Here is a 21,704-nt window from a genome sequence, read left to right as displayed (position 1 = left end):
CTACAGGGTTTTTCCGTGAGGCAAGAGCAGGCCAGGACGACACACGAACCCCAAATCCAGCGCACTGCCCAGGGGGGGCCACTGGGAACGCTCAGTACAGAGACAAGGGCATTGAAGGACCAGCATCGACGAGTCCAAAGCCATTTATTCCCACGCGAGTGAAGAGATTTTTATTAGCTTCCTAGGTTTACCCTGATCCTCCAGCAGGATTAAAAAGCGCTCAGCAGGCTGCAGGGTGAGGAACCGCCGGAGTCCTTCCGTGCAGGTAGCTGCGCTGTGTAGCTGGGCGGCGCACTCAGCCAGGCCCCTGCCTCCGGACGGGGAGCACGACTGACGTGCACGGCCTCGTTCTCGGAGGGCCGCCGTGCTCCCGCCAGCGCGCTCGGGTGAGGCTCCTGGCTGCTGCGGCTGCCTGCCGTGCCCTTCCCAGGGCCGGGAGCGCGCGTCCCTAGCGGGCTGCACTGCTACGGAGGGCCCCGCCGCGGGAGGCTGGAGGCAGTGCTGGCGCAGCAGGGCCCAGACGGACCGTGGTCCCCGACTCCGCAGAGGACATCGGGGCAGCTAGGGAGGAGAGGCCCGCGTGCAGCATCCCAGCCCCCAGCAGCCAAGCTGTGTCCGCCCTCGCTCCTCCGCGGCAGCAGGTGGCGTGTGCGTGAGGCAGCCGCTCACTCGCCGTCCCGGTTGGCTTTGATAAGCCCGTATTCCACGGCCTTCCCCAGGCAAGCCGCAGCAGCTCTCCTGACGGGGCTCTCCTTGCCCTTAGCCAGCACCGACAGGATCTCCAGCACCTCGCTCTCCATGAGCGTGCCGGCGACCTCTTTGGAGGCCTCCACCATGTTCAGTGCCACCACCACACCCCGGTGCTGCAGCTCCTGGTTGGGGCTCAGGAGCAAGGCCTGCAGGATCTCCAGCCAGTGTGTGGTCTGCGGGAAACAGGGCAGCATCACCACCGAGCGGCAGGCTCAGACCTGGCAGGAACACTCCCACGTGCCCTGGGATGCCCCCCCACCGGCCGCCATGCAGGGCGTTCCAGGCCCACATCCCCTCCCCCGCCGAGAAGAGGCACTGACCACTTGGGGGATGCGGCTGCAGAGCGAGGGCCGCATGGAGGTGAGCATGGCCAGGCCCCCAGCAGCGGCCCGCCGCAGCAGCTCATCCTCCTCTCCGCTGTACAGCACCAGCAGCTTCAGCCGGTCATTGCCCTCGGCTTCGAAGAGGTCCTGTACCTGTGGCCAGAGGAGGGGAGGGGACTGAGTGAGCTGCGGCAAAGCCAGGCGGGGCACAGGTACCTCTGCGCACCTGCCCGTCAGGACCCCCCGGACCCGCCCTCACCTCCTTGCTCATGGCCAGGTTACACATGCACTCCGTGGCTGCCCGGCGGATCATCTCGTGCTCCTCGAACATGTAGCCCTCAATCATGGGCACGGCCTTCTCCTTCAGGATCTTCTGCCTGCGGGGCCAGGGTGGAAAGGTCAGCAGCCTCAGAGCTCCTGCACCCACTTCCCCCACCCCCGCATCCCCATGCATTCAAGCCCCGGGTCAAGGACCTCGGGCAGTGTCCAAAGACCCTCCTGCACCAGGTATGAGCTGCGGTGGCTTCCAGCTTCTTCACCAGGCCTAGGAGGTAGCCTGGGACCGTGGAAAATGCTCTAAGGTAGCCGTTCGGAGACCGGGGAGCTGGCGACAGTGCTGCTAACATCTAATATTTAAGCGCTTACCCTGACCCAGAGCTTGGACTCTTTCTTAATCCTCACCACGGCCCTACGGTGAAGGTGCAGGTACGCTTACTATTACTATTTTGCAGAAGAAGAAACTGAGGCTGAGTGCAGACAGGGAGCCCAATGTCACCGTTCTCGGTAACAGCTGACGCATACCACTTGGCCACACTGCTGGGAGCGAGCCAGGTGCCACGTACTCGGTGATTCTGCGTGTATTTTCTCATTTAAAGCTCACTACCACTCCTGAGGTAGGTGCTACACCCATGCCATTCCACAGAGGGGAAACTGAGGCACGGAGCAGCACTTGTTTGCGGTTACACACTAGCAACCAGTGAAGTCAGGACGTGAACCCAGGCGGTCTGACTCGAGAGCGTGCACTGGCACTGCCCCGGGCCTTGCGCACTGGTGGACCGAGGTACAAGTCAAACCTCCTGGCCTGTCTCCCCAGCTACAGGGAAGCCCCTGTGAGGCTCAAGTCAGGCAGTGACCGAAAGGTGCTCTTCCAACTGTAAAGTGCTGCCCTGGGGACCTTACCGGAGCCTCTCACTGATCCCCGCCAGGTTTGTGAGAGCCATGAGTGCCTCGAAGTTCTGCAGGCCTGAGCAGTTGAGGTGCAGCAGGGAGACAAGGGGCCGGACCACCTCATAGATCTGTAATACAGCCACCTGTCAGGGCCACTCATCCAGCCCCCACCAACCCCACCAACCCGAAGGTGAGAGGCCACCTCCAGACGGAAGGCGGCCCTCCCCACCCCGGGGGCTTCCTGTCTGTCCCAAGGAGGAGCCACAGCCCGGGTCAGAGGCCATTAGGGCCCAGGGAGGGGTGGAGGAGAGGCCAGGGCTGGGGCAGCAGGACACGCACCCGCTCGCCAGGAAAAGTCATCTCCGGGTTGGAGGTGATGGTGAGCTTGGCAAGAGCCTGGGCTGCCTTCGTCTGCCCCACGTCGGTGCCTTCCAGGGCCAGCGGCAGCAGAGCCTGTGGGGACGAGCCAAGCCGTCAGGGTCTGAGATGTGCCCTGGAGGGTAAGGCCCAAACCACCAGCCCGGTCCTGACGGTGGCGCGCTCACCTCTCTCCTCCCTCAGGCCTGTCGACACTCCCGCCCAGACCCTCTTCCTCTCTCCCAGGCCTCTCCTCAAGCTGCCCAAACTCTTCCACAAACACTAAGGGCCAGCTGTGGCTTGGGCTGGGCCGCGGGCCACGCAGGCCAATGACACGGGAGAAAGGAGGAGAGTCCGGATCTCGATGGGCACCAACCCGCCCCCGGCAGCACGGCTCTCTCAGCAGGAACACGTTCCTGCGGGTCCCTCATACTGTGTTCCAGCCTCGTCTCTGCCGTGGCAGCCACTGCGTCATGCCGTGTAGACCATCGGGAAGGAATCTGTAAGGCAGCTTACCTTGCCCCCGCCCTGAGCCACCACAGTGCCACGGTCCTCTACCTCGTCCACCAACGCCAGGAAGACCCTGCGGGGAGACGGTGCGGGTGGGCGGGGGGCTCTGGGCGGCAGGTACGCGGGCGGCCCCCCCGCGCCCCTGCTTCCGAGTCAGGCAAGGTCTGGCTCACCTGGAGAGCAGCTCCCGGCAAGCACTGGTCAGCACGGGGCTCTCGGTCTTCACCATGCACGTCATGGCCGACACCACGCCGGCCTCCAGCAGCTTCTTCACCCGAGCCCGCACGAAAGCCGGTTTGTCCTGGGAAGGAGGCAGCTTAGCAGAGGGGCCCCAGCTGACTGGACAGGGAGAGGGAGACCGTCCTCACAGCCCCAGTTGATGGGCGGGAACACAAAGGGAAAGAAACCCGCTTAAACGGGCGGCTGCTGCGGAGACCCCCAAAGCCTCTCAGCGGCTCCCTCACCTTGGGGTGCTGCTCGGGCACATGCTGCTTGGCGTACTTGGCCAGCTCCACCATCTTGGGGTCAGGCTCCTCACAGTCGTAGCTGTTGGTGCAGTTCACCAGTGCCGAGGCCACCGCAAAGAGCACTGACCTCTCCTCGGACTGCGCGCAGGAGAGGGGCAGTCAGGTGGCCGTCCCCGGGCCTCCACTTCCGCCCTCAGCTACACCACCGGGGCAGCAGGATGAATGGGGGAAGCTCCCAGGCCCACCCTGGCCCCAGACTCTTGGGAGCTCACACACGCAACTTCCCTAACTCCCCCAGAAACACTGTCCTGCCCGACGCGGCCGGTGCAGCCCCGCAGGCCCAGGCTACGGAGCGGCCACGCAGGCTGCCAAAGCTCCCACCCTGGGGCCATGAGAGCCACTGCCCGAGATCTGCCAAGAAAACCTGGTCAATTCTAATCGCAGATACTGTTCCCAAATGACTAGAGAAACCCAAGGAGCTACCCTGCTGAGCTGGAACAGAGCCTTCAGGGCAGCCTCATCTTCCACAAACTCTTCCTTCACGTCGGCGTCGAAGGTGAGGTAGGCCAGGCCCTCCACTGCCCAGCGCCGTGTGCCTGCGTCGATCTGGTCATTGCACAGCCACCTGGGGATGTGCAGGGTAGTGGGCAACCATCAGAACTGGGGGACTTCCCCTCTACACACGAAGCAGTTCACGTGGCAGGATCCAGGAGGGTCTGCCTGGGGGACAGCAGGATAGTGGGGAGGCCCCATCCTCCATCCAGACCCTCCTCTTGAGGCCTAGCTGACAGGTGGGGAGCCATGGCAACACCAAATAACTCACTTTCGACACTGCTTGGCCAGTTTGAGAGTGGAGCCTTCAGCAAACTGCTTCATGCTGAAGTCTGTCCCTCCAGCCGAGCCGAGCTTACACAGGCCCTGGGGGAAGAGGCGAGAACCAGCCGTCGGTCTCTAGGGATGGAGGCAGAGCTGGGCTCCTCCACACCCGGCATGGGCTCTCTCCCCGACATTCTGCCGGGCCCTCTGGAGGCCACGCACATCCCTACCAGGCTACTACCTAGAGCGTTTGGCAGCAAATCAGCTCCTGGGGCGGTCAGGTGACACATCTGGTAGAGACTGACGTATTGTCCACTGTGCGGTCCCGGACCCCAACCCCCCAGATCTGCACTGGGATTTGCTCGGTTCCTTTCCATGTCATACAGAGCTCTTTACAGGTGAAGCTAACACGTGTGTGTGGAGAAGACCGGTGCCCCAGGCAAGGCAAGATCCTTCTGGGATGGAGACACCCAGCACTAAGTGCCCTAAGGAGGAGGACCAGCCTTCCCGAGGTGCAGCAGGCTCATGGAGGCCAACCAGAGCCCAAAGCTCCAGCATCTGGGGCCACCTGGAGGCTGAGCCTTTCCACCCGGCCCCTCCACCCGGCCGGGCCAACTAGCCTGGCCCAGCAGTCCCCCTCCTCCATCGTCTCCTCCTGAAGCTTCTCCCACCGCCTCCAGGGGGCAGCATGCGCCGTCCTGCATTCTCGGGGGTCCTCTGTGGACAAGGCTCGTGTCCCTGACTTGACCACGAGCCCTGTGGTAGGAGGAGCCAGGGCTCATGCCTCTGGCCTCGACAAGGCCCTGCATAGCCCATATTTTCACCAGGCTGTGCTGGAGCCACACCCTGACACACCAGCCACCCAAAAAATGCCCCTGCCTGCCGGCGGGCCTGCCCAACCCAGGCCTGCCCGCTCACCACCAGCGCCCGGATGCGGATGCTGTCCTTCTCGCTGCGCTTGTACAGGTCCTTCAGCAGCGAGACACCGTTGGCCGTGATGAATGAGGCCCGCTTGGCCTTCCCGGCCGCGTGGATCAGGGCCTCCACGGCCACCAGCTGCTCCTCCTCCTGCTCGGAGGCACACAGGGCCATCACGCTCTCCATGACGCCGCTCAGCTCCAGGGCCCGGTTGCCGGCTTCACATGGGCCCTGCAGGAGGCAGGACACCGTCTGGATGGCCCGCAGCTTCCCGGCCAGCCCTTGGCCCTCAAACCAGCTCCTGAGGGGCACAGGGTAACAGTGGTCACCCCAAGGCCGGCATAAAGGGACTCTCCTTCCCCCCCTTCCCGTCCGCCGGCCCGGCATCTGCACTACCTGGGCAGGAACAGCAAGGAAAGCTGCCCCTGGGACCTCGGGCACATGCCCCTGGGCACCGGCGGCCCATTTTCTCTCGCTAAGGTTTCGGGCCTCCCCTGATCGTACATCTGACCTAGGTTACTCTCGCGCACACCACCGTTTAGCTCCTTTCCTGCACTTCTGACGATCCAAAAGTGCTCTGCTTATTTCAGGATTTGTCCTCAGTCCCAGCTGGAAGCTCCTTACGGGCTGGACTGTCGTGCTGCACCGCGGTGTCGGAACGCACACCCCGAAGTGCTCAGTATGCACAGCGCGCGCTCGAGGACGTTCGCTGTGGCGTAGAATGGAGGAAGAACGTCCCCCGGGGAGGCCACTTTGGAAAAAGAAGTGTGGTCCCTGCGAGGCCTCCCCAAGGCTGCTCTCCTGGTTGAAACCCTTTCACTGTTGCCCCTCCCCAAGGAGCGCAACCCCGTCGGCGCCCCTGGCAACGGGCTGCGGGGCCGGCTCCCTTACTTGATGTAGTTCTCACACAGTCGGTGGAAATTCTCCCTCTCGGCATCACACTTCAGGTCATCAAAAAGCTTGTTGAGCAGCACGGAGGCACTCATGCGGCTGTTCGCGGTCACCGCGAGCTCCCCGGGTGGCTCCTGCACAGAGCCCCCCACCTCCAGAATCTTCTTCAGGCCTGAAAAGACACACTGCTATGGAGGCAGCAGAAAGCAGGCAAAGGGAGGAGGTTCCCTGGGAGGGGCACGGACAGGCAGGGCCTCCCAGAGACGAGGGTACACAGCGTGGACAGCCGCGTGCAGGGCAGGCTCGGAGAGCCCTGGGGGCTGATCCACCGCCTCCAGGGATAGTCGGGGCGTCAGGGAAGGCCCGTGGAGTGAGGACTGCATGCTGGCCCTGCCCACGGGTTCCTCATCTGTAAAACTAAAGGGGAAAGTACCATCCAGGCTTCCCAGCATTATGGGGACACCAAAAGATGAGCACCCGATAAACGTCCTCATGGAGGGACTTTGCCAAACTTTCCTTATCTATTTTTTAAGGGAAAAGAAAAGTGTCAATTGATTACTGTATATATATGTGTGCACATATGTACATATGTATTTTTTCTTAAAGATTTTATTTATTTACTTGAGAAAGAGAGAGTGCGTGCAAGCACACGAGTGGGAGGGGAGGGGCAGAGTGAGAGGGAGAAGCAGACTCCCTGCTGAGCAGGGAACCTGACACAGACCTCAATCCCAGGACCCTGGGATCATGACCTGAGCCAAAGACAGATGCTTAAGCGACTGAGCCACCCAGGTGCCCTAATACTTCTTTTTTTTTAAGTACTCTCTCTGCCCAATGCAGGGCTTGAACTCACGACCCCGAGGATCAAGAGTCGCATGTTCCAGGGGTACCTGGGTGGCTGTCGGTTAAGTGGATGACTCTTGATTTTGGCTCAGGTCTTGATCTCAGGGTCGGGATATCGAGCCTTGCGTCTGGCTTTGTGCTCAGCGGGGAGTCTGCTTGAGATTCTCTTCCTCTCCCTCTGCCCCTCCCCGCCCCATCACAGGCACGCTCTCTCAAATAATAAATAAATCTTTAAAAAAAAAAAAGGAATTGCATGTTCCCACTGACTGAACCAGCCAGGCGTCCCAAGAAGTGTGAATTTATATAGTAAACTTTTCTCTGAGTACAGAAGTAATGCACACTCACTAGGGAACACCTCAGATACAGAAAGCCGATCCAGCCTCCCCGCTGATGGGCTGGCAGGCCTGCTCGAAGCGCACGCATGTGCACACGGGCACGGCTGAAGGGTCTCGCTCTGGGCCCCTGAGGCCATAGTGCAGGCCACAGGGTGCACTTCGGTGCAGACCCACGGCCGGGTACAGTCACCCAAGCAAGATGTAACAGATACACTCAGTCTCCTTCCCCCTCTTCAAAACTGGTCACCTACCTTGGTCAATGACCCAGAGGGTGAGGCTGTTGTTGGGGTCCTTCAGAGACTTCCGGGGCACTGCTTTAATCAGGAGGGTCAGAGCATTGTCCCGGCCTTGGCCGGAGACCCCCACCTCAGTCAGTAGCTCCAAGAGGTTACTGATGAGGACCTTTAGCTCCCGGGCAGGATCTGGCAATGAGAAGGCATCAGTGAGCCCCACAGTGGCGCAGCCCTGCCTGACCCCTCACCTTCCCAATAGGCCAGGGAGACACAGGAAGGGGAGACCAGCATCCTGGGCTCTGGGCTGGGCTCCAGCCTTCCCCGTAGATACCCTCATTGCTTCGAATCTGGAGTAAAATACTGTCACTGAGCCAGATTCCTGAACAACCTGCGGTGGCAAGTGTGGTCCCCCAAGAGCTGGCGTGGCTGGCTCGGCCCCTTCCCCTCCATGATCGCAACACCCAAAGGACCACAGACCTGCTTCTACTCACCCACAATGATGGCACCTTCTTTGCCTCTGAAGCCTTTCTTGACGCCTTCCTTGAGGGCATCAAATATAACCTGCAGCAGGTGGCAGGCAGCCAGGGACACGGCTTGGTTTTCCACGCCCAGGATGGAGACCACACGCCGAGTTCCCAGCACACTCAGAGTTGCCACCGTCTGGGTGGGAGAGAGGGGACAGAGCCTCCAGCTGGTGCAGGGCAGCCACAAGGATCCCTAACTGTGGGTCGTGAGTATGGCCAGAAGGGGAAAAAACATCTGGGTGGAAGGCCAAGTGGAATCAGAGTGGGCCTGACTGTGTGACCCGGGGTAACACCAGGATTGTTTTGTGGGAACGGCTTCCTAAAGGAAACATTCCAGAGGAATCCACCACTACCTCTCCTCAGCTCGTCAGAGACAAGGAACACTGTGACCCCGGGAGCAGCTGCTTTGGTTCGTGTTTCCCCAGAACCCCAGAAGCCTGGACAAGCTCCGTAACTCCCAAGTCCAAGGACACCTGGTTCCTTTCCAATGGTGACCCTGAGGTTCTGTCTGCAGCCTGAGGATGTGGACATGCATGGAACAGACGACAAGGCCTCTCCAGCCCATTTCAAAGCTGGATATCCCAGAGGGTAACCTGGGATGGGCAGGAAGGCTGAAGGAGGTAGATGGAATTCCCATGGCTTTACTTAGTCCTGGGAGACCCAGAAATATAGCCTGAGTCTCGCCTGAAGAGCTTCCATGGAATATCCCATAGCTCCATCTCTGATCTCAGAATTACGGGCACCTCTCAAAGGAACCAAGGGTTGAGTTCCTGTCCCCTGGTCCAGCCAGCTCAGGCAACAGCTAGGGCCTGGACTTCACCAGGGCAGGACTGTTCTTGCACAAGTGTCTGTGCTGGACATGTCCCATCTACGCTGACAACCAGTTCAGGGTCAAGCCCCTCCTATCTGGTCCCTGTCTCGACAGTACAGATGCTGTGGGTGACATCACTGACCACGTCACTGGCTGGAGGATACCCCTGCAGGGGAAATGTCAGTTTGATGGTTAGGGAAGGACGGGGGCCCTTTCCTTGCAGCACTTGCTTTTACCGTACAATGAATGAGTCCAAACAAGGCGTCTCTGAGCCAGCTCCAGGAAAGCCTAGCTCAAGCCTACTTAAAGTACGGGCTCAGGGTGCCATTGGGCTGCTTCCGCTTTTTACAGGCCCCAGTTCATCCCAGATCATGATGGCTTTTTTGGAGCCATTTTAAGTTTTCCTCTCATTACAGGTCTCCTTGTACTCTGCCTTCCATTCTTCCGGGAACAGTGAGGGGTGGAAGGGTGGGTGGGTGCGTGGAGGAACAGAGGGCCTGACTGAGGCAGGAACTGGCCCTCGGGCCCCACCTACCCGTGACTGGTGCTCGGAGCAGATGCCGACCAGCGTGCGCAGAGCCGCCAGCATGAGGTCGGCCTCGCCCGTGTCCAGCAGGCGCTGCAGGAGCTGAACCCCGTTGCTCCGGAAGATCTTCTCAGCCCCAGCATCCTCCCGGGCCAGCACCACCAGGTTCTGGGAAGCCTAGGTCAAAGAAGCGCACCATCATGTGGACAGTACCCACGGCAGAGGCCAGGGCGAGCCGCGAGCCTGAGCTCTGGACCGCGCTGCTTCCATTTAGCAGCTGAGTGACCTTGTCATAAACGTAACCTCTCTGAACTTCAGTTTCCTCCAGTAAGTAAATAGAAGGACACATGCAGGCCCCAGGCCCTACGTTCTCGCTGGGAGCCCGGCTGCGTGGCCCGAGGAGCCCCAGGCACCACAGCAGGCCAGGCTCACAGCGAGGGCACCACCGGGGCGGGGGGGGGGGCTGCAGTGGGAGTTCTGCCCCCACTCGCTCAGTCCAGACCTATACCTTTTGCTTCTTCTCGGTGCCCTTCTCTTGTGGGTCCAAGAGTATCTGAAACATCTGTTCCACTTTGGCATCCGTCGAGGACATGTATCGCACCTACGACAAGCCAACGAGGCACGGAGGAGGTCACTCTTTCCGCCAGAGACCGCGCATTCCCTGTGTGCTCCCTTCTGCTCCTCCCAGGGCCTGGCTCCTGTCCCTAGGAGGCACAGCCAGGACACCTGGGCTTCGGGCCCGCACCATGCCACCTGGGCACGAAGAGACTCTCCTGGCCGCTTCACCCAAACGTCCCGCGCCTGTTTTCCCTTCTGAGCTACTTCCCGCTCAGGCGGCAGGGGCGGCGCCAGGGCTGAAGGGAAGGCAGCCCGTGAGCCGCGGGGCCACCCCCGCCCGGAGGTGCCCTCCATGTTGTGGCAGCGTGGGTGCTCTGCCCGTGACACTCAACCCAGCATTAACACCTGCAGCAAGGGAGTCAGCGGGCCACGAGGTAGCTGCAAACGCTCCCTGGGACTCCAGAATTCTCTTTCTGACAACTTTTAAAAATCATCTGATGGAGCAAGATCATCACAGGCCCTCTCCCGCCCCACGGCCCAGGGCATGGATGGTGGCACGTACCTAGCACGTGTGCCACTCCCCGCTTCCCCCTTTGCATCCATGGCGGACATGACCAATCAGTCATGCACGGAACGTTCTGCCAGGCCCACCAACCTGCTTCCTCATCCATCTCAACACAGGGCTCAGGCAGCTCCTGCTGACCGAACAGAGCTGGCATGGAGGAAGAAACGACCTGCTTTCCCAAGTCTCAACCTTTCAGTAAGGTGTTTGCCAGCGTATTACGTGCTCTCACTGTGACAGCATTGTAACATCACATGATCTGCTTAATTCAAGCTTGCTTGTGGTTCACGATGGGCTTTAGGTCCTTTTCTCCTAAAGTAACGTTTAACATATGTACTCTACCAAGAATGTCTCTTTCTGTATCATGAAGTTAATGGATGAAGCAAAATCTCTTTGAAAAACTCTATCAATCCCACTCCTTTCCCCAAGGGTCATGCTGTTATCATTTTGACGCATATCTCTGAAAATATTTTTCTTCAGATTTATACACCCCAGTGGGCCCACAGAAGAAACACAGTACTTTTGAGGGTGTACGTGGGGTACTGTTTCAACATAAACGGTATCATACTATGTGTGTTACAGCATACTTGGCTTTTTTTCATTTAAGAAGTATTCTCTTTCTGGGGTGCCTGGGTGGCTCAGTTGGTTAAGCGTCTGCCTTCGGCTCAGGTCATGATCCCAGGGTCCTGGGATCGAGCCCCGCATCGGGCTCCCTGCTCTGTGGAGAGCCGGCTTCTCCCTCTCCCTCTGCCTGCCACTCTGCCTACTTGTGCTCTATCTCTCTGTCAAATAAATAAATACAGTCTTTAAAAACAAACAAAAAAAAGAAGTATTTTCTTTCCACATCTATACACGTAAATCTACCTATTCTTGGCAACTATGATATAGGAGTCCACAGTAAGGGCAGCACCCCACTTATTTAGCCATTCCCCTATTGCTGGGCAGTTAGCCAAGCTCCAATTTTTCATTACAACAAACAAGGCTGAAATAAACACACACGCCTGCTCGTGTACATGGGCAAGGCTTCTCCAAGGAAGACAGCAGGTAAACATACTGGATCATAGGGTACGCTCATTTAAAATTTTAAGAGCTATGTTCAGGCACTCCCCGAAGGAGCTGTGCCAATATATACCAACTCCGGCAGTCATGAGCAAGCCCACCACTTAAGCGTCTGCCTCCCTTCTAGCAAAATGTATATACTTTAAAAGTTTGCCAAACAGACCACCGAAAAGACAGCACCTTGCTGTTATTTCCATTTGCTTCTCCCTAACCACTAGCAAGGCTGAGCATTATTCCATAAGCTTGTTTGCCGTCAGCATCTCCTGTGTTTACATCCTTTGCCCAGATCCATTTACCAGTCTCCCTTTACCACCTGTCAATGCCTCTCTCTCTCTGCCTCTCTCTCAGTCATTCATGTACCTTCTCCTGAATCTGGCCCCCGATGTTCCTCAGGGCCTCCTGGAAAACTTTGTTCTTGGGCTCCAGGCTCACACATCTCTGCAGGTCGAGGACAGCCTGGTCAAGGCGGCCCAACTTCTCTAGGGCTTGGCTGCGCCGGTAAAGTGCTTTGACATCTCCTCCGTCCTTTTCAATGGCTGAGCACAAACGGGAGCTCTGTCAGCACCCATGAGGCCACTGTCTCCAGGCAAGAGCAGTAGGGAAAGGTCTTGAGGGCCCGAGGAAGGTGGGGGGACAGATGTGGGGCTCAGTATTCCAGCCTCAGAAAGGTGAGGGTAGCTGCAGAGAAGGAAATGCCCGAGGAAGTGGGAAAGAAAGAAGGCAGAGGTGTTTCTGGGGCCAAAGGGAAAGGAAAATGTGAAGGTGCAGTGGCCCCAGAGTCCTTGCCCACCATTAGAAGCCCCACAGCTCTGCACCCCAGCCCACAGTCCCCTACCTTTGGATGCCTCGGTTTCTGCTTTGTCGTAATCTTCCTGTTAAGAAAAGGAACAGGAGCTTGAGAGGCTGGTCGTCTCCCTTTCAGGGCACTAGCTGGGCAGCAGGGCTGTGCTCTAGAGCCACTAGATGCCCCACCACCCCGAGGCCCAAAAGACATCAGACAAGTAAGCGCAGGTGGCCTGGGAAGGTGAATGCCCAGTCGGAACCCAAACAACAGCGAGCTGGGCAAACCGGGCCCAGGGAGGGCAGAAGAAGAGCAGCCGGCTCCCTCACCAGCTTGAGGTGGCAGGCGGCCCGGTTTCGGTGCAGAATGGCCTGGTCCTGGGGCGTAGCACCCAGACCCAGGGCCTGAGTGTAGGCCGTCAGGGCGCCCTCGTAGTCCCCGCATTTGAACAGCTCGTTGCCCTCCTTCCGCAGCTGCTCCGCCGCGCTGGCCTGTGGAGGGAATGGGTGGAAACGTCGGGGGTGGGCTCAGGCCAGGGCCGGGGGAGGTGGGAGAAAGGAGACCGGGGGTCAGGGGCAAGTCCCGTGGAGGGCCAAGACTGGGGGAGAAGGAGGCCGGGGAATGGTCAGAGCAGGTGGGAAGTGGTGATGGAGCGGGAGGATGGGTACGCACCCCGGGGGCGACCGGCGGGGGCTTGGGGGTGCTTGGACCACTCACAGTCATCGCGGAGCAGGAGTCCAGGGCGCGCGCAGGCGCAGTCTCTGGGGCGGAGTGGGACCAGGCTCAGGAATCTGGCGTCTGCTGCCCCGCCCCGGTCTTGCGTTAGAGGCGGAGGCAGGGGAGGGGCGGGGCCAAGGCGAGAGCGCGCCGGTGGGCGGGGCTCTGGTGGGCGGGGCTCGGGTCCGCGGTGCAGACAGGCCGTGGGCGCGCCTAGTCTGTTCCCACCGGGACCTGCAGGGGGCGCGCGGCGGAGGACCCAGAGGGAGGCCGGCGGGGGCCCCGGCGCCGGCCAGCGCCCCGACCGCGGCAGAAGTGTACGAGGTCGGCGGTCATCAGGGCCACGAGCAGCAGGGTATAGAGGCCCAGGGCTAGGAGCGGGCCCCGGCCCCTGTAGGAGAGGGGAGAGTATTAGGGTGCTGGCCCCAGCCGCGCGCCTCCTGCTGCAGCCTGTCGGTTACAGAGCCCCTGAGGGTCCGGAGAAAGCTCGGGACACCCCTCTCCCCGGATAAATGTAGAATTCGTAAATAGAAATTCAGGGGGCTCACAGGTGCCGTGAAGCCATCCATGGACAGATTCAGTTTTGAAAACCCCGACTATAATGGCTGTAATCCACTACAAGACACCCGTCCCACCTCACCCCAGTCCCGCATTGCATGCAATGGCTCCCTGTTACCCGCTTACACAGCCCCCTGAGCTTCCTTTCGCATAACCGTCATTATGTATTCACGCGATTTTCTGTTTGAAGTCGGCCCCTCCCCTCTTCTGTATGTTACGAGCCTCCCGCCCCAGAATTTAAAAACAGAACTCCGGATGCTGGAACCCCTTGCCAGTGTCCCAGTGGCTCTGGGGCTTGGAGTTCTCACCTGAGGATGGGTGGGGGCGGAAGGGCGGACAGGTTGACCTGGTACAAGGCCTCAAATTCAGCCCGGGTGCAGCAGGAGCCCCCTGCAGCCTGCAGGTGGCAGCAGTAGGCTTCCTCCGGGGTATCAGAGAGCCGAGGACAGAAAAAACCGGGGTAGTAGCGGCCATCAGCGTCCCAGGTGGTCTGGCACAAGTCGGGGTGGTGGGCCAATGCTGAAGGGAGGAGCAAAGGGGCTGGAGACAGGCAAGAATGGCCTGCCCACACCCAACTCCAACCCTTCTGGAGAGTGAAAATGATCAGCCATTATTAAAAGGGCAGGCTCCCTTCCCCGCCCCCACCGGCTGCCCAGAGCAGCTCATACCCTGCAGTGATTGCAGGGGCCTGGAGAGGGGTGCGCGCAGAGGAGGTGTACCTGAGAGAGAGGTCGGCTGAGCAAGCGGCACCCAGCTGAAGAGCAGCAGCGGCCCCACGGTCAGGCCAGTCAGCAAAAGGCCCAGCCTCCTCTGAAAGCCCATGAGAGGTCACCTCCACCTCAGCGCTGGTCTTAGGAACCCCAACATCTCTCTTTCTAAGCCATGGCTGCAGACAGGAGGGAAATAATCAAAACCGCACGGCCTCTGGGCGCCAGTAACACAAACCTGAAGCTTCTATCACAGACCTCTGGAGAGAGATGAAAGTGACCAAGTTTCTATCTTCTGTTGGAAAACGTGGGGACTGTGTCTCCCAGCTGCCTAAGGTTTTCTGAGCTGAAGGGGAAAAGGTTCAGCAGACTAGAGGGCAGAAAGGCATGAGAGAGAAGTTGAGGCATTAGGCTGAAGAACAGACAAGCATTTAGAGCCAGGTATATTTCTCTCTACCCACTCCAATTTCCAGGCTGCTGTGTAAGCCCTGGGAATTCTGGTCGTTCCATTCCAGGCCCCAGGGACCTCAGTTACAGCGTTTGGAGCTTCCCTCCCTAACTTCTGAATCATGGCAACCACTAAGACTAGCTGAAAAACAAGGGCAAGTCCTTCCATTAACTTTTCCCTTGAGCCCTTGTCTGCCCCAGCTACCAGCCAAAACAAAAGCTATCAGTCTGATTGGAGTACTATACTTTGCAAACCAGTTCACAGGAAAAGCTCTTCCAGGGTCTCCAGGTCTCTCTTACCCCTTAAATCTCATAGATGCCATCTGCCGAGACAGGGAATTTCTCTAGAAGGCCCAAGGCCACCAGCCAGTAGTGTTGTTATTCTAGTCTATGGAGACCTTACAGTGCCATGCTCCCAGAACAGCATGACAACAGTTATCATCTGAGGGGCCCACAGCAGGTGTCTGGGGACTGAAGCAGGAACACTTATGGTACAAGAAAGAAATGCAGCACCTGAGAACAAAGAAGACAGTTCTTGCAGAAACATCACTGCCGCCTGGGAGTCTAAACCTGAAGCAATTAGGCAGGCTTCTAGTGTAAGCTCCAATTTCCAGAAGGTCAGGCCGTAGGGTCTTCTGGGCCCAAAGGTGAGGCTCCCATGCCCATTCCAACCAGTCCCTCCCTGCAGGGAAAACCATTTTTAGAACACTTTGAGAATTTTCAGAGCATTGACACTGAAGATTGTCTTTTCATGGGAGGAGAGGATCCTCCTGGAAGAGGTTGTCTTTGACCCCGGGAGGCTAGGTGAATTGCCCTTCCTCCAAAGTACCACGGTCCCCTGTGTCTTCCTGCCCTGAATCCAGCACACTGTGAGAACACTGTCTTCCTCCTTCCCCGAGATTGTGGGTTCCCAGGGAGGCAGGTCCTTCTTGCACCCCCAGCAGAGCGTGAACCAGGGGCTGCGATGCTGAGGGCAGCTCCCCACACCAGTTGCCGTCTCCGCCAGGACGTCAGCTCCAGAGAAACCTGCGTGCGTCAGACTCCCCAGTCACCGGCCTCCGCGGAGCCAGGGGGCGCTACGGACGCCCCATCTGTGCTCCAGGGGCTCCCGGGACGTCAGTCGGCCGCCCCACCCGCGCAATGGGCTCCGAGGCCGCGCAGCTGGTGGAGGCTGCGGACTTCGCGGCTCGCAAGCACCGACTGCAGCGGCGAAAGGACCCCGAAGGGACCCCCTACGTCAACCACCCTATCGGTGGGCGGAGCGACCGCAGCGGTGTCTAGCGGGTGGGGACCGGGAAGGGGACGCGGGCGGAGGGCCGACGCCTCATTGAGCACCTACTCTGTACCAGGCTTTGTGCCGGGCACTTTCCGTGTGTAAGTCTCACAACAACCCGGGGCGGTAGGCGTGACTGTTCCTCTGCACAGTTGACACCCAAAGAGAGTAAAGGCCATGTGGCTAGTGAGAGGCCACATCTGGCTCTGCAAAAGCCGCAGCACGCAGCCTGGGACTCCCTCAGGTCTGACTTCCTGCTTTGCCCCGTCAGGTGTGGCTCGGATCCTGACCCATGAGGCGGGCATCACTGACATTGTGGTGTTACAGGTAACTCCCCTCGTTCTCCCCTAGGAGGCTAGGGTGGGGATCAGGGACCGCATTCGGCCCTGGGCACCCCTTGCCTGGAGTCACAGGGCTAAGGGGAAGCCTGTCCCCAGGCAGCCCTGCTCCATGACACAGTGGAGGACACAGACACCACCTTGGATGAGGTGGAGCTGCACTTTGGCGCTCAGGTGCGGCGTCTGGTGGAGGAAGTAACAGATGACAAGACTCTGCCCAAGCTGGAGAGAAAGCGGCTGCAGGTGGAGCGGGCACCCCACAGCAGCCCTGGGGCCAAACTGGTGAAGCTGGCAGACAAGCTGTACAATCTGAGGGACCTGAATCGCTGCACCCCAGAGGGTACGCGCCCCCCACACCTGCTCTGAGGGAAAGGGGCGGGATGTCCTCCTTCTGGGGACACAGGTTGGTCAGTTCCAGTGGAAAAAAAAAGAGCGTGGGCCTTCTTGTTGATTCCCCCAGCTAATCCTACTAGACCACTCTGATCTTTCACACCGTACAAGTGCAGTAACTGGGCCAAGGGGACGTTCTCAGGACAAATCCCATCGGGAACATCTCGTGGCCCTGCACCACGCCCTCCAGGAAGTGGGCAGAAGTGGGCAAAGTACAATGCTGTCCTGGATGCCATGTGAGCAGTTTTCTGTCCATTCTCATGCAGGATGGTCTGAACATAGAGTCCAGGAATACTTCGAGTGGGCAGCGCAAGTGGTGAAGGGGCTCCAGGGAACAAACCGACAGCTGGAAGAGGCTCTAAAGCAGCTGTTTAAGGAGCGGGGGCTGACACTCTGAGCCCTGCTTGGAGCCATCAGGGGCCCAGACTCCAGCCTTGGCCAGGCCAGAAAGGATTCCTATTCCAGCCTTTCCTTGCCTCTCCATCTCCCTCCCTGACTGGTTCAGCCCAGATACGAGAGGCCAAAAAATACTTGTCTCTTCTCACTCTGAATGTGTCCTGCCGACTAAGCTGAGCCCTGGATTGTGGAAATCAGAGGCAGCCCGTCCAATCCTAATGCACTTACTGCCCTTTCTCCAGGCCTTGGGTCTGTTTGCTATTCTGTATGAGTGAACTCTGGCCCCTCGGGGACTCGGGCATTCTGGAAACACTATTTCATAAGTCATTATGGAAAAATAAAGCATTTTGGGTAAAGCTTTAAGTTCTTGCTGCTCCTTCCTCAGCCTGCCAAGTGGGGAGCAGGTAGGCAGGGCAGGGTACCGACTGCGTGCCCCCAGGGACAGGTCGCTCACGTTGAGGGCCTCGGACCCACCCCCCCGGCCCCCGCCCCGAGCCTGGCTTCCTTATCAGTGAAATAGGCTGTGTGATTACTAGGGTGAGACTAGGTCCCGTCTCAGACGGAGCCTGACACATAGGTGTTCAAGAAATGGTAGTCTTCCTCTTTAAGAAAGTTGGACGGGATGACAGATGTTTTGGAAAGGAATGCCACCTGCATACCAGCAGCAACAGGACGGGGCCGGTGGGGGTACTGCGCGTCCCTCACCCCAGACCGCCCCGAAAACTCGTCGCCGTCCGCAGGCCGTCCCAGACCTCAGCCCTATCACGCCGCCGGGTCCTTTGGTTGCTAAGTGACAAGAACTTCCGGGCGCCTTCGGAAGTGGCCGCGGGGCGGCCCCGCCCCCGGAGGCCTGTGTGGGCGGGGTCTGGGAGGAGCGGCCGGCCGCTAGGTGGCGTCCGTGCGCAGGGGTCTGCAGGTGACGGGTTTCTGGTCGCCGCCGAGCCGCTGAGGCTTATTGGCGAGGAAATTAAGTCAAAGGCCATTTCGTGCTAGACCACGGTGGTTATTTACCCAAAGAAGACCCCAGCGCAGTTTCTGCAGGAAAAAATGGTGAAGGGCCGCAAGAAGGCGACTTTAAAAGGAAACGAGTTTCAGGATAGTCCCGGGTAAATGGATCAGCAAAGTTCAAAGTTCAGTGTAGTCCTCTTAAGGCTGGCCAGGATGTGGTATGTTTTGGAGAATTTTGGTTTTAGTTTAATAAATTATTTGCGGGGAGGTAGGATTACAGGACTTTTAAAAACTTTATTCCTTACACTTGAATACATATATTTACATATATACTTATATATAAACGATAATAAATCAATAATTTATTAATAGCATAGTAATATACTTTATATATTAACAGATAGTATATTTATTATTATACTATTAATAAATGTATATATGATAAACCTGCAGTTTATATATATATAATATCTATTTAATATCAAATAAAATATATATATCTGCAGCTTTTAAGTGGCTTAAAATTAAGGTTTCAGGACATTTAATGAAAATCCTGTTACTTACAGAATGCAGGGGTAAATTGTCACACAGGGCGCTTGATGTTGTACAAAAAAACCTCTTCACAGGTGTTAGTTACTTCATCTGTTCTGTATACTAACCAGACAAGGCAGTAGCGCAGGGCCGGGCTATTGTTCTCATTTTACAGAGACAAAATATGAAGCTCAGGGAGGTGAGAAGACTTGTTAATGGTCAAACAGGTGGAACAGTGACAGAATCAGGACCATAATTCCCCTTTTTGCCACACTATTAGGCCTTTAAAATTTTTTTTCAAGTTTTTTTTTTAAGATTTTATTTGAGAGGGGCGCCTGGGTAGTTCAGTTGTTGAGCGTCTGCCTTCAGCTCGGGTCGTGGTCCCGGGGTCCTGGGATCGAGCCCCACATCAGGCTCCCTGCTCCGTGGGAAGCCTGCTTCTCCCTCTCCCACTCCCCCTGCTTGTGTTCCTTCTCTCGCTGTGTCTCTCTCTGTCAAATAAATAAATAAAATCTTAAAAAAAAAATATTTAAGATTTTATTTGAGAGAGAGAGAGCACAAGCAGGAGAAGGGACAGAGGGAGAGCATATCTAAGCTGACTCCCCAATGAGAGGGGAGCCTGAGGCCGGGCTCAGTCTCACAACCCATGAGATCATGACCCGAGCCAAAACTGAGAGTAGGACACCTAACCGACTGAGCCACCCAGGGGCCCTTAACTCAATATATATTTTTAAACAATCAGAAACTTAAAAGTTGGAAGTACAGTAACTTTTTCCCCTAAGCCATTTGAGATTACGGGCATAACTCGAAAATATTGCGGGTTCAGTCCCAGACCACGACAATAAAGGGAATATCACAATAAAGCGGGTCAAATGAAACTTCTGGTTTCCCAGTGTGTATGTTATGTTTACAAACATGTACTGTAGTATATTAAGTGTGCAGTAGCATGGTCTTTAAGAAAACAGTGTACCTTAATTTAAAAATACTTTATTGCCAGGGCGCCTGGGTGGCTCAATTGGTTAAGCAACTGCCTTCGGCTCAGGTCATGATCCTGGAGTCCCTGGATCGAGTCCCACATCGGGCTCCCTGCTCAGTGGGGAGTCTGCTTCTCCCTCTGATCCTCCCCCTCTCATGCCCTCTGTCTCCCATTCTCTCTCTCAGATAAATAAATAAAATCTTTAAAAAAATAAATAAAAAATAATAATACTTTATTGCCAAAGAACTGCTAATCATCATCTGAGCTTTCAGTGAGTTGTAATCTTTTTGCTGGTGGAGGATCTTGTGTCCTTGATGGCTGCTGACTGATCAGGGTGCTGGTTGCTGAAGGTGGGGTGGCTGTGGCCGATTCTTAATAATTTAGCTTGCCACATTGACTCTTTTCAATCGATTTTTCTGTAGTGGGCGATGCTGTTTGATAGCATTTTACCCCTAGTAGAACTTCTTTCAACACCATTTGTTGAAAAGACTGGCCTTATAGTACTTGTTTTGGAGTATTTTGTCGTAAGTATGTATCACTCTAACTTTTTTTTTTTAATTTGTCATCTCTACACCTAAGGTGGGACTCAAACTTGCAACCCTGAGATCAAGAGTTGCATGCTTTACCGACTGAGCCAGCCAGGCACCCCTGTAACTTTCTTTTCCTTTAGCAATGCTTTTGAGATTTATCCCTGTCAATGCACATGAATGTTTAGCTCACTCCTTTAAACTACTTTCTAGTATTTCATTATATGAATGGACAGTATTTTCTTTACACATTCCCTTTTTTATTTATTATTTGTCAGAGAGAGAGAGAGAGCGTGTGAGCGCACAAGCAGGGGGAGCAGCACACTCCACACTGAGCAGGGAGCCTGATGTGAGGTTTGATCCCAAGATCCTGGGATCATGACCTGAGTTGAAGGCGGCAGATGCTTAACTGACTGAGCCATCCAGGCGTCCCTATGCATTCCTTTAAAAAAAATTTTTTTTTATTTAAACAAGCTCTGTGCCCGATGTGGGGCCTGAACCCACAACCCCAAGATCAATAGTCCTATGCTCTACCAACTGAGCCAGTCAGGTGCCACTATGCATTGCCCTTTCTGACAGGTTTTGTTTCCAGCTTTTCACCACACCACGTAACGCTCCAGTGAACATCGTCATCCATTTCTTTGTGCATATGAATCATGAGGTGTGCTTTTATTTCTTCTGAACAAGGACCCCAGGAATAATACCTAACATTATTGCTATCTGGAATATTCATTCTTGCCTCTTTTAAAGCTATATTATAGCTTATAGCCAATACTTATTAGGTCTACCCACCATTGGTTTATGCACCCTGGATTTTTTTTTTTCTGAAGAACACCTTTGTTCCTCCACTTAAGTTTGGTACACTGCAAACTCTTAGCCTTTGCATGTTTGGAATGCCATTTCTCCCTCACTCTGAATGGGAGCATAGCTAACACCAGATCCAGAGTTGGCAGTTATGTTCTCAAAGTCTGATTGTATTATTTCATGGACTCCAGGTTATCTATTGATGCTAACTAGAAGTCTGCTGTCATTTTGGTGGTCTTTCCTTTTGGAGTCTCTTTCTGGTTGATTTTTAAGGTTTTATTTGCAATATATGTAAGGGAGGATTTTTTTAAACATTCCTTTCTTGGAACTTGCTGAGCACTTTCATTCCAAGGACTCATACATATCTTTCTTCATTTCTGAAGAACCGCACCCACTATCCTTTTGATGGTTTCCTCTTCCCTACTCACTAGTCTCTCCTAAAAGTGCTACTAAACATTGTCAATGCTTCCAAGTCTATCTGCCATATTTCTTTTTTTTTTCTTTTAGGATTTTACATATTTATTTGAGAGAGAGAAAACACTCCAGTGGGGGAGGGGCAGAGGGCGACAGACTCTGAAGCAGGTGCCCCCTCAAGTGCAGAGCCTGACACAGGGCTCGATCTCAGGACCCTGAGACCATGACCTGAGCCAAAACTGAGAGTTGC

At 56.2% G+C, this 21,704-nt stretch overlaps 3 protein-coding genes and 1 non-coding gene across 7 annotated transcripts; 1 reads left to right on the top strand and 3 right to left on the bottom strand.

Moving 5' to 3' along the window:
• Nucleotides 1-127: 127 nt before the first annotated feature.
• UNC45A (unc-45 myosin chaperone A) lies at nucleotides 128-13,280 on the bottom strand. Of its 2 annotated transcripts, none has more exons than XM_036095635.2 (20): nucleotides 13,146-13,280; nucleotides 12,758-12,919; nucleotides 12,483-12,519; nucleotides 12,008-12,183; nucleotides 9,977-10,069; nucleotides 9,478-9,645; nucleotides 8,099-8,267; nucleotides 7,626-7,796; nucleotides 6,200-6,371; nucleotides 5,309-5,609; nucleotides 4,398-4,492; nucleotides 4,058-4,199; nucleotides 3,572-3,712; nucleotides 3,281-3,408; nucleotides 3,114-3,180; nucleotides 2,580-2,693; nucleotides 2,253-2,368; nucleotides 1,333-1,450; nucleotides 1,071-1,226; nucleotides 128-923 (listed from the first exon to the last, which is right to left on the bottom strand). In XM_036095635.2, the coding sequence occupies exons 1-20, from the start codon at nucleotides 13,149-13,151 to the stop codon at nucleotides 666-668; spliced, it is 2,790 nt and encodes a 929-aa protein (XP_035951528.2). In that variant the 5' UTR covers nucleotides 13,152-13,280; the 3' UTR covers nucleotides 128-665. The 2 variants fall into 2 exon arrangements, with proteins under 2 accessions (XP_035951528.2, XP_035951526.2); XM_036095633.2 differs by having other exon boundaries at nucleotides 13,101-13,191.
• Nucleotides 13,281-13,358: 78 nt separating this feature from the next.
• LOC144382838 (protein shisa-like-1) lies at nucleotides 13,359-15,879 on the bottom strand. 3 transcript variants are annotated; one of them, XM_078078871.1, is made up of 5 exons: nucleotides 15,371-15,879; nucleotides 14,669-14,780; nucleotides 14,423-14,589; nucleotides 14,012-14,222; nucleotides 13,359-13,536 (listed from the first exon to the last, which is right to left on the bottom strand). In XM_078078871.1, the coding sequence occupies exons 3-5, from the start codon at nucleotides 14,523-14,525 to the stop codon at nucleotides 13,359-13,361; spliced, it is 492 nt and encodes a 163-aa protein (XP_077934997.1). In that variant the 5' UTR covers nucleotides 14,526-14,589; nucleotides 14,669-14,780; nucleotides 15,371-15,879. The 3 variants fall into 3 exon arrangements, with proteins under 3 accessions (XP_077934997.1, XP_077934998.1, XP_077934999.1); XM_078078872.1 differs by having other exon boundaries at nucleotides 14,423-14,780; XM_078078873.1 differs by lacking the exon at nucleotides 14,669-14,780 and having other exon boundaries at nucleotides 15,371-15,878.
• Nucleotides 15,880-15,936: 57 nt separating this feature from the next.
• HDDC3 (HD domain containing 3) lies at nucleotides 15,937-17,617 on the top strand. The gene is made up of 4 exons (XM_036095639.2): nucleotides 15,937-16,109; nucleotides 16,402-16,457; nucleotides 16,568-16,808; nucleotides 17,125-17,617. Exons 1-4 carry the CDS (start codon nucleotides 15,998-16,000, stop codon nucleotides 17,253-17,255), a joined length of 540 nt encoding a protein of 179 aa, XP_035951532.2. The 5' UTR covers nucleotides 15,937-15,997; the 3' UTR covers nucleotides 17,256-17,617.
• Nucleotides 17,618-20,715: 3,098 nt separating this feature from the next.
• Nucleotides 20,716-20,788, bottom strand: TRNAN-AUU (transfer RNA asparagine (anticodon AUU)). Its single transcript has one exon. It is a non-coding gene; the product is annotated as a tRNA-Asn (tRNA).
• Nucleotides 20,789-21,704: the final 916 nt, after the last annotated feature.

This window comes from Halichoerus grypus, chromosome 8 (assembly GCF_964656455.1).
Source record: "Halichoerus grypus chromosome 8, mHalGry1.hap1.1, whole genome shotgun sequence".
NCBI lineage: Eukaryota > Metazoa > Chordata > Mammalia > Carnivora > Phocidae > Halichoerus > Halichoerus grypus.
Note: the sequence above shows the minus strand (reverse complement) of the source record. Positions and strands in the feature narration are given on the sequence as shown.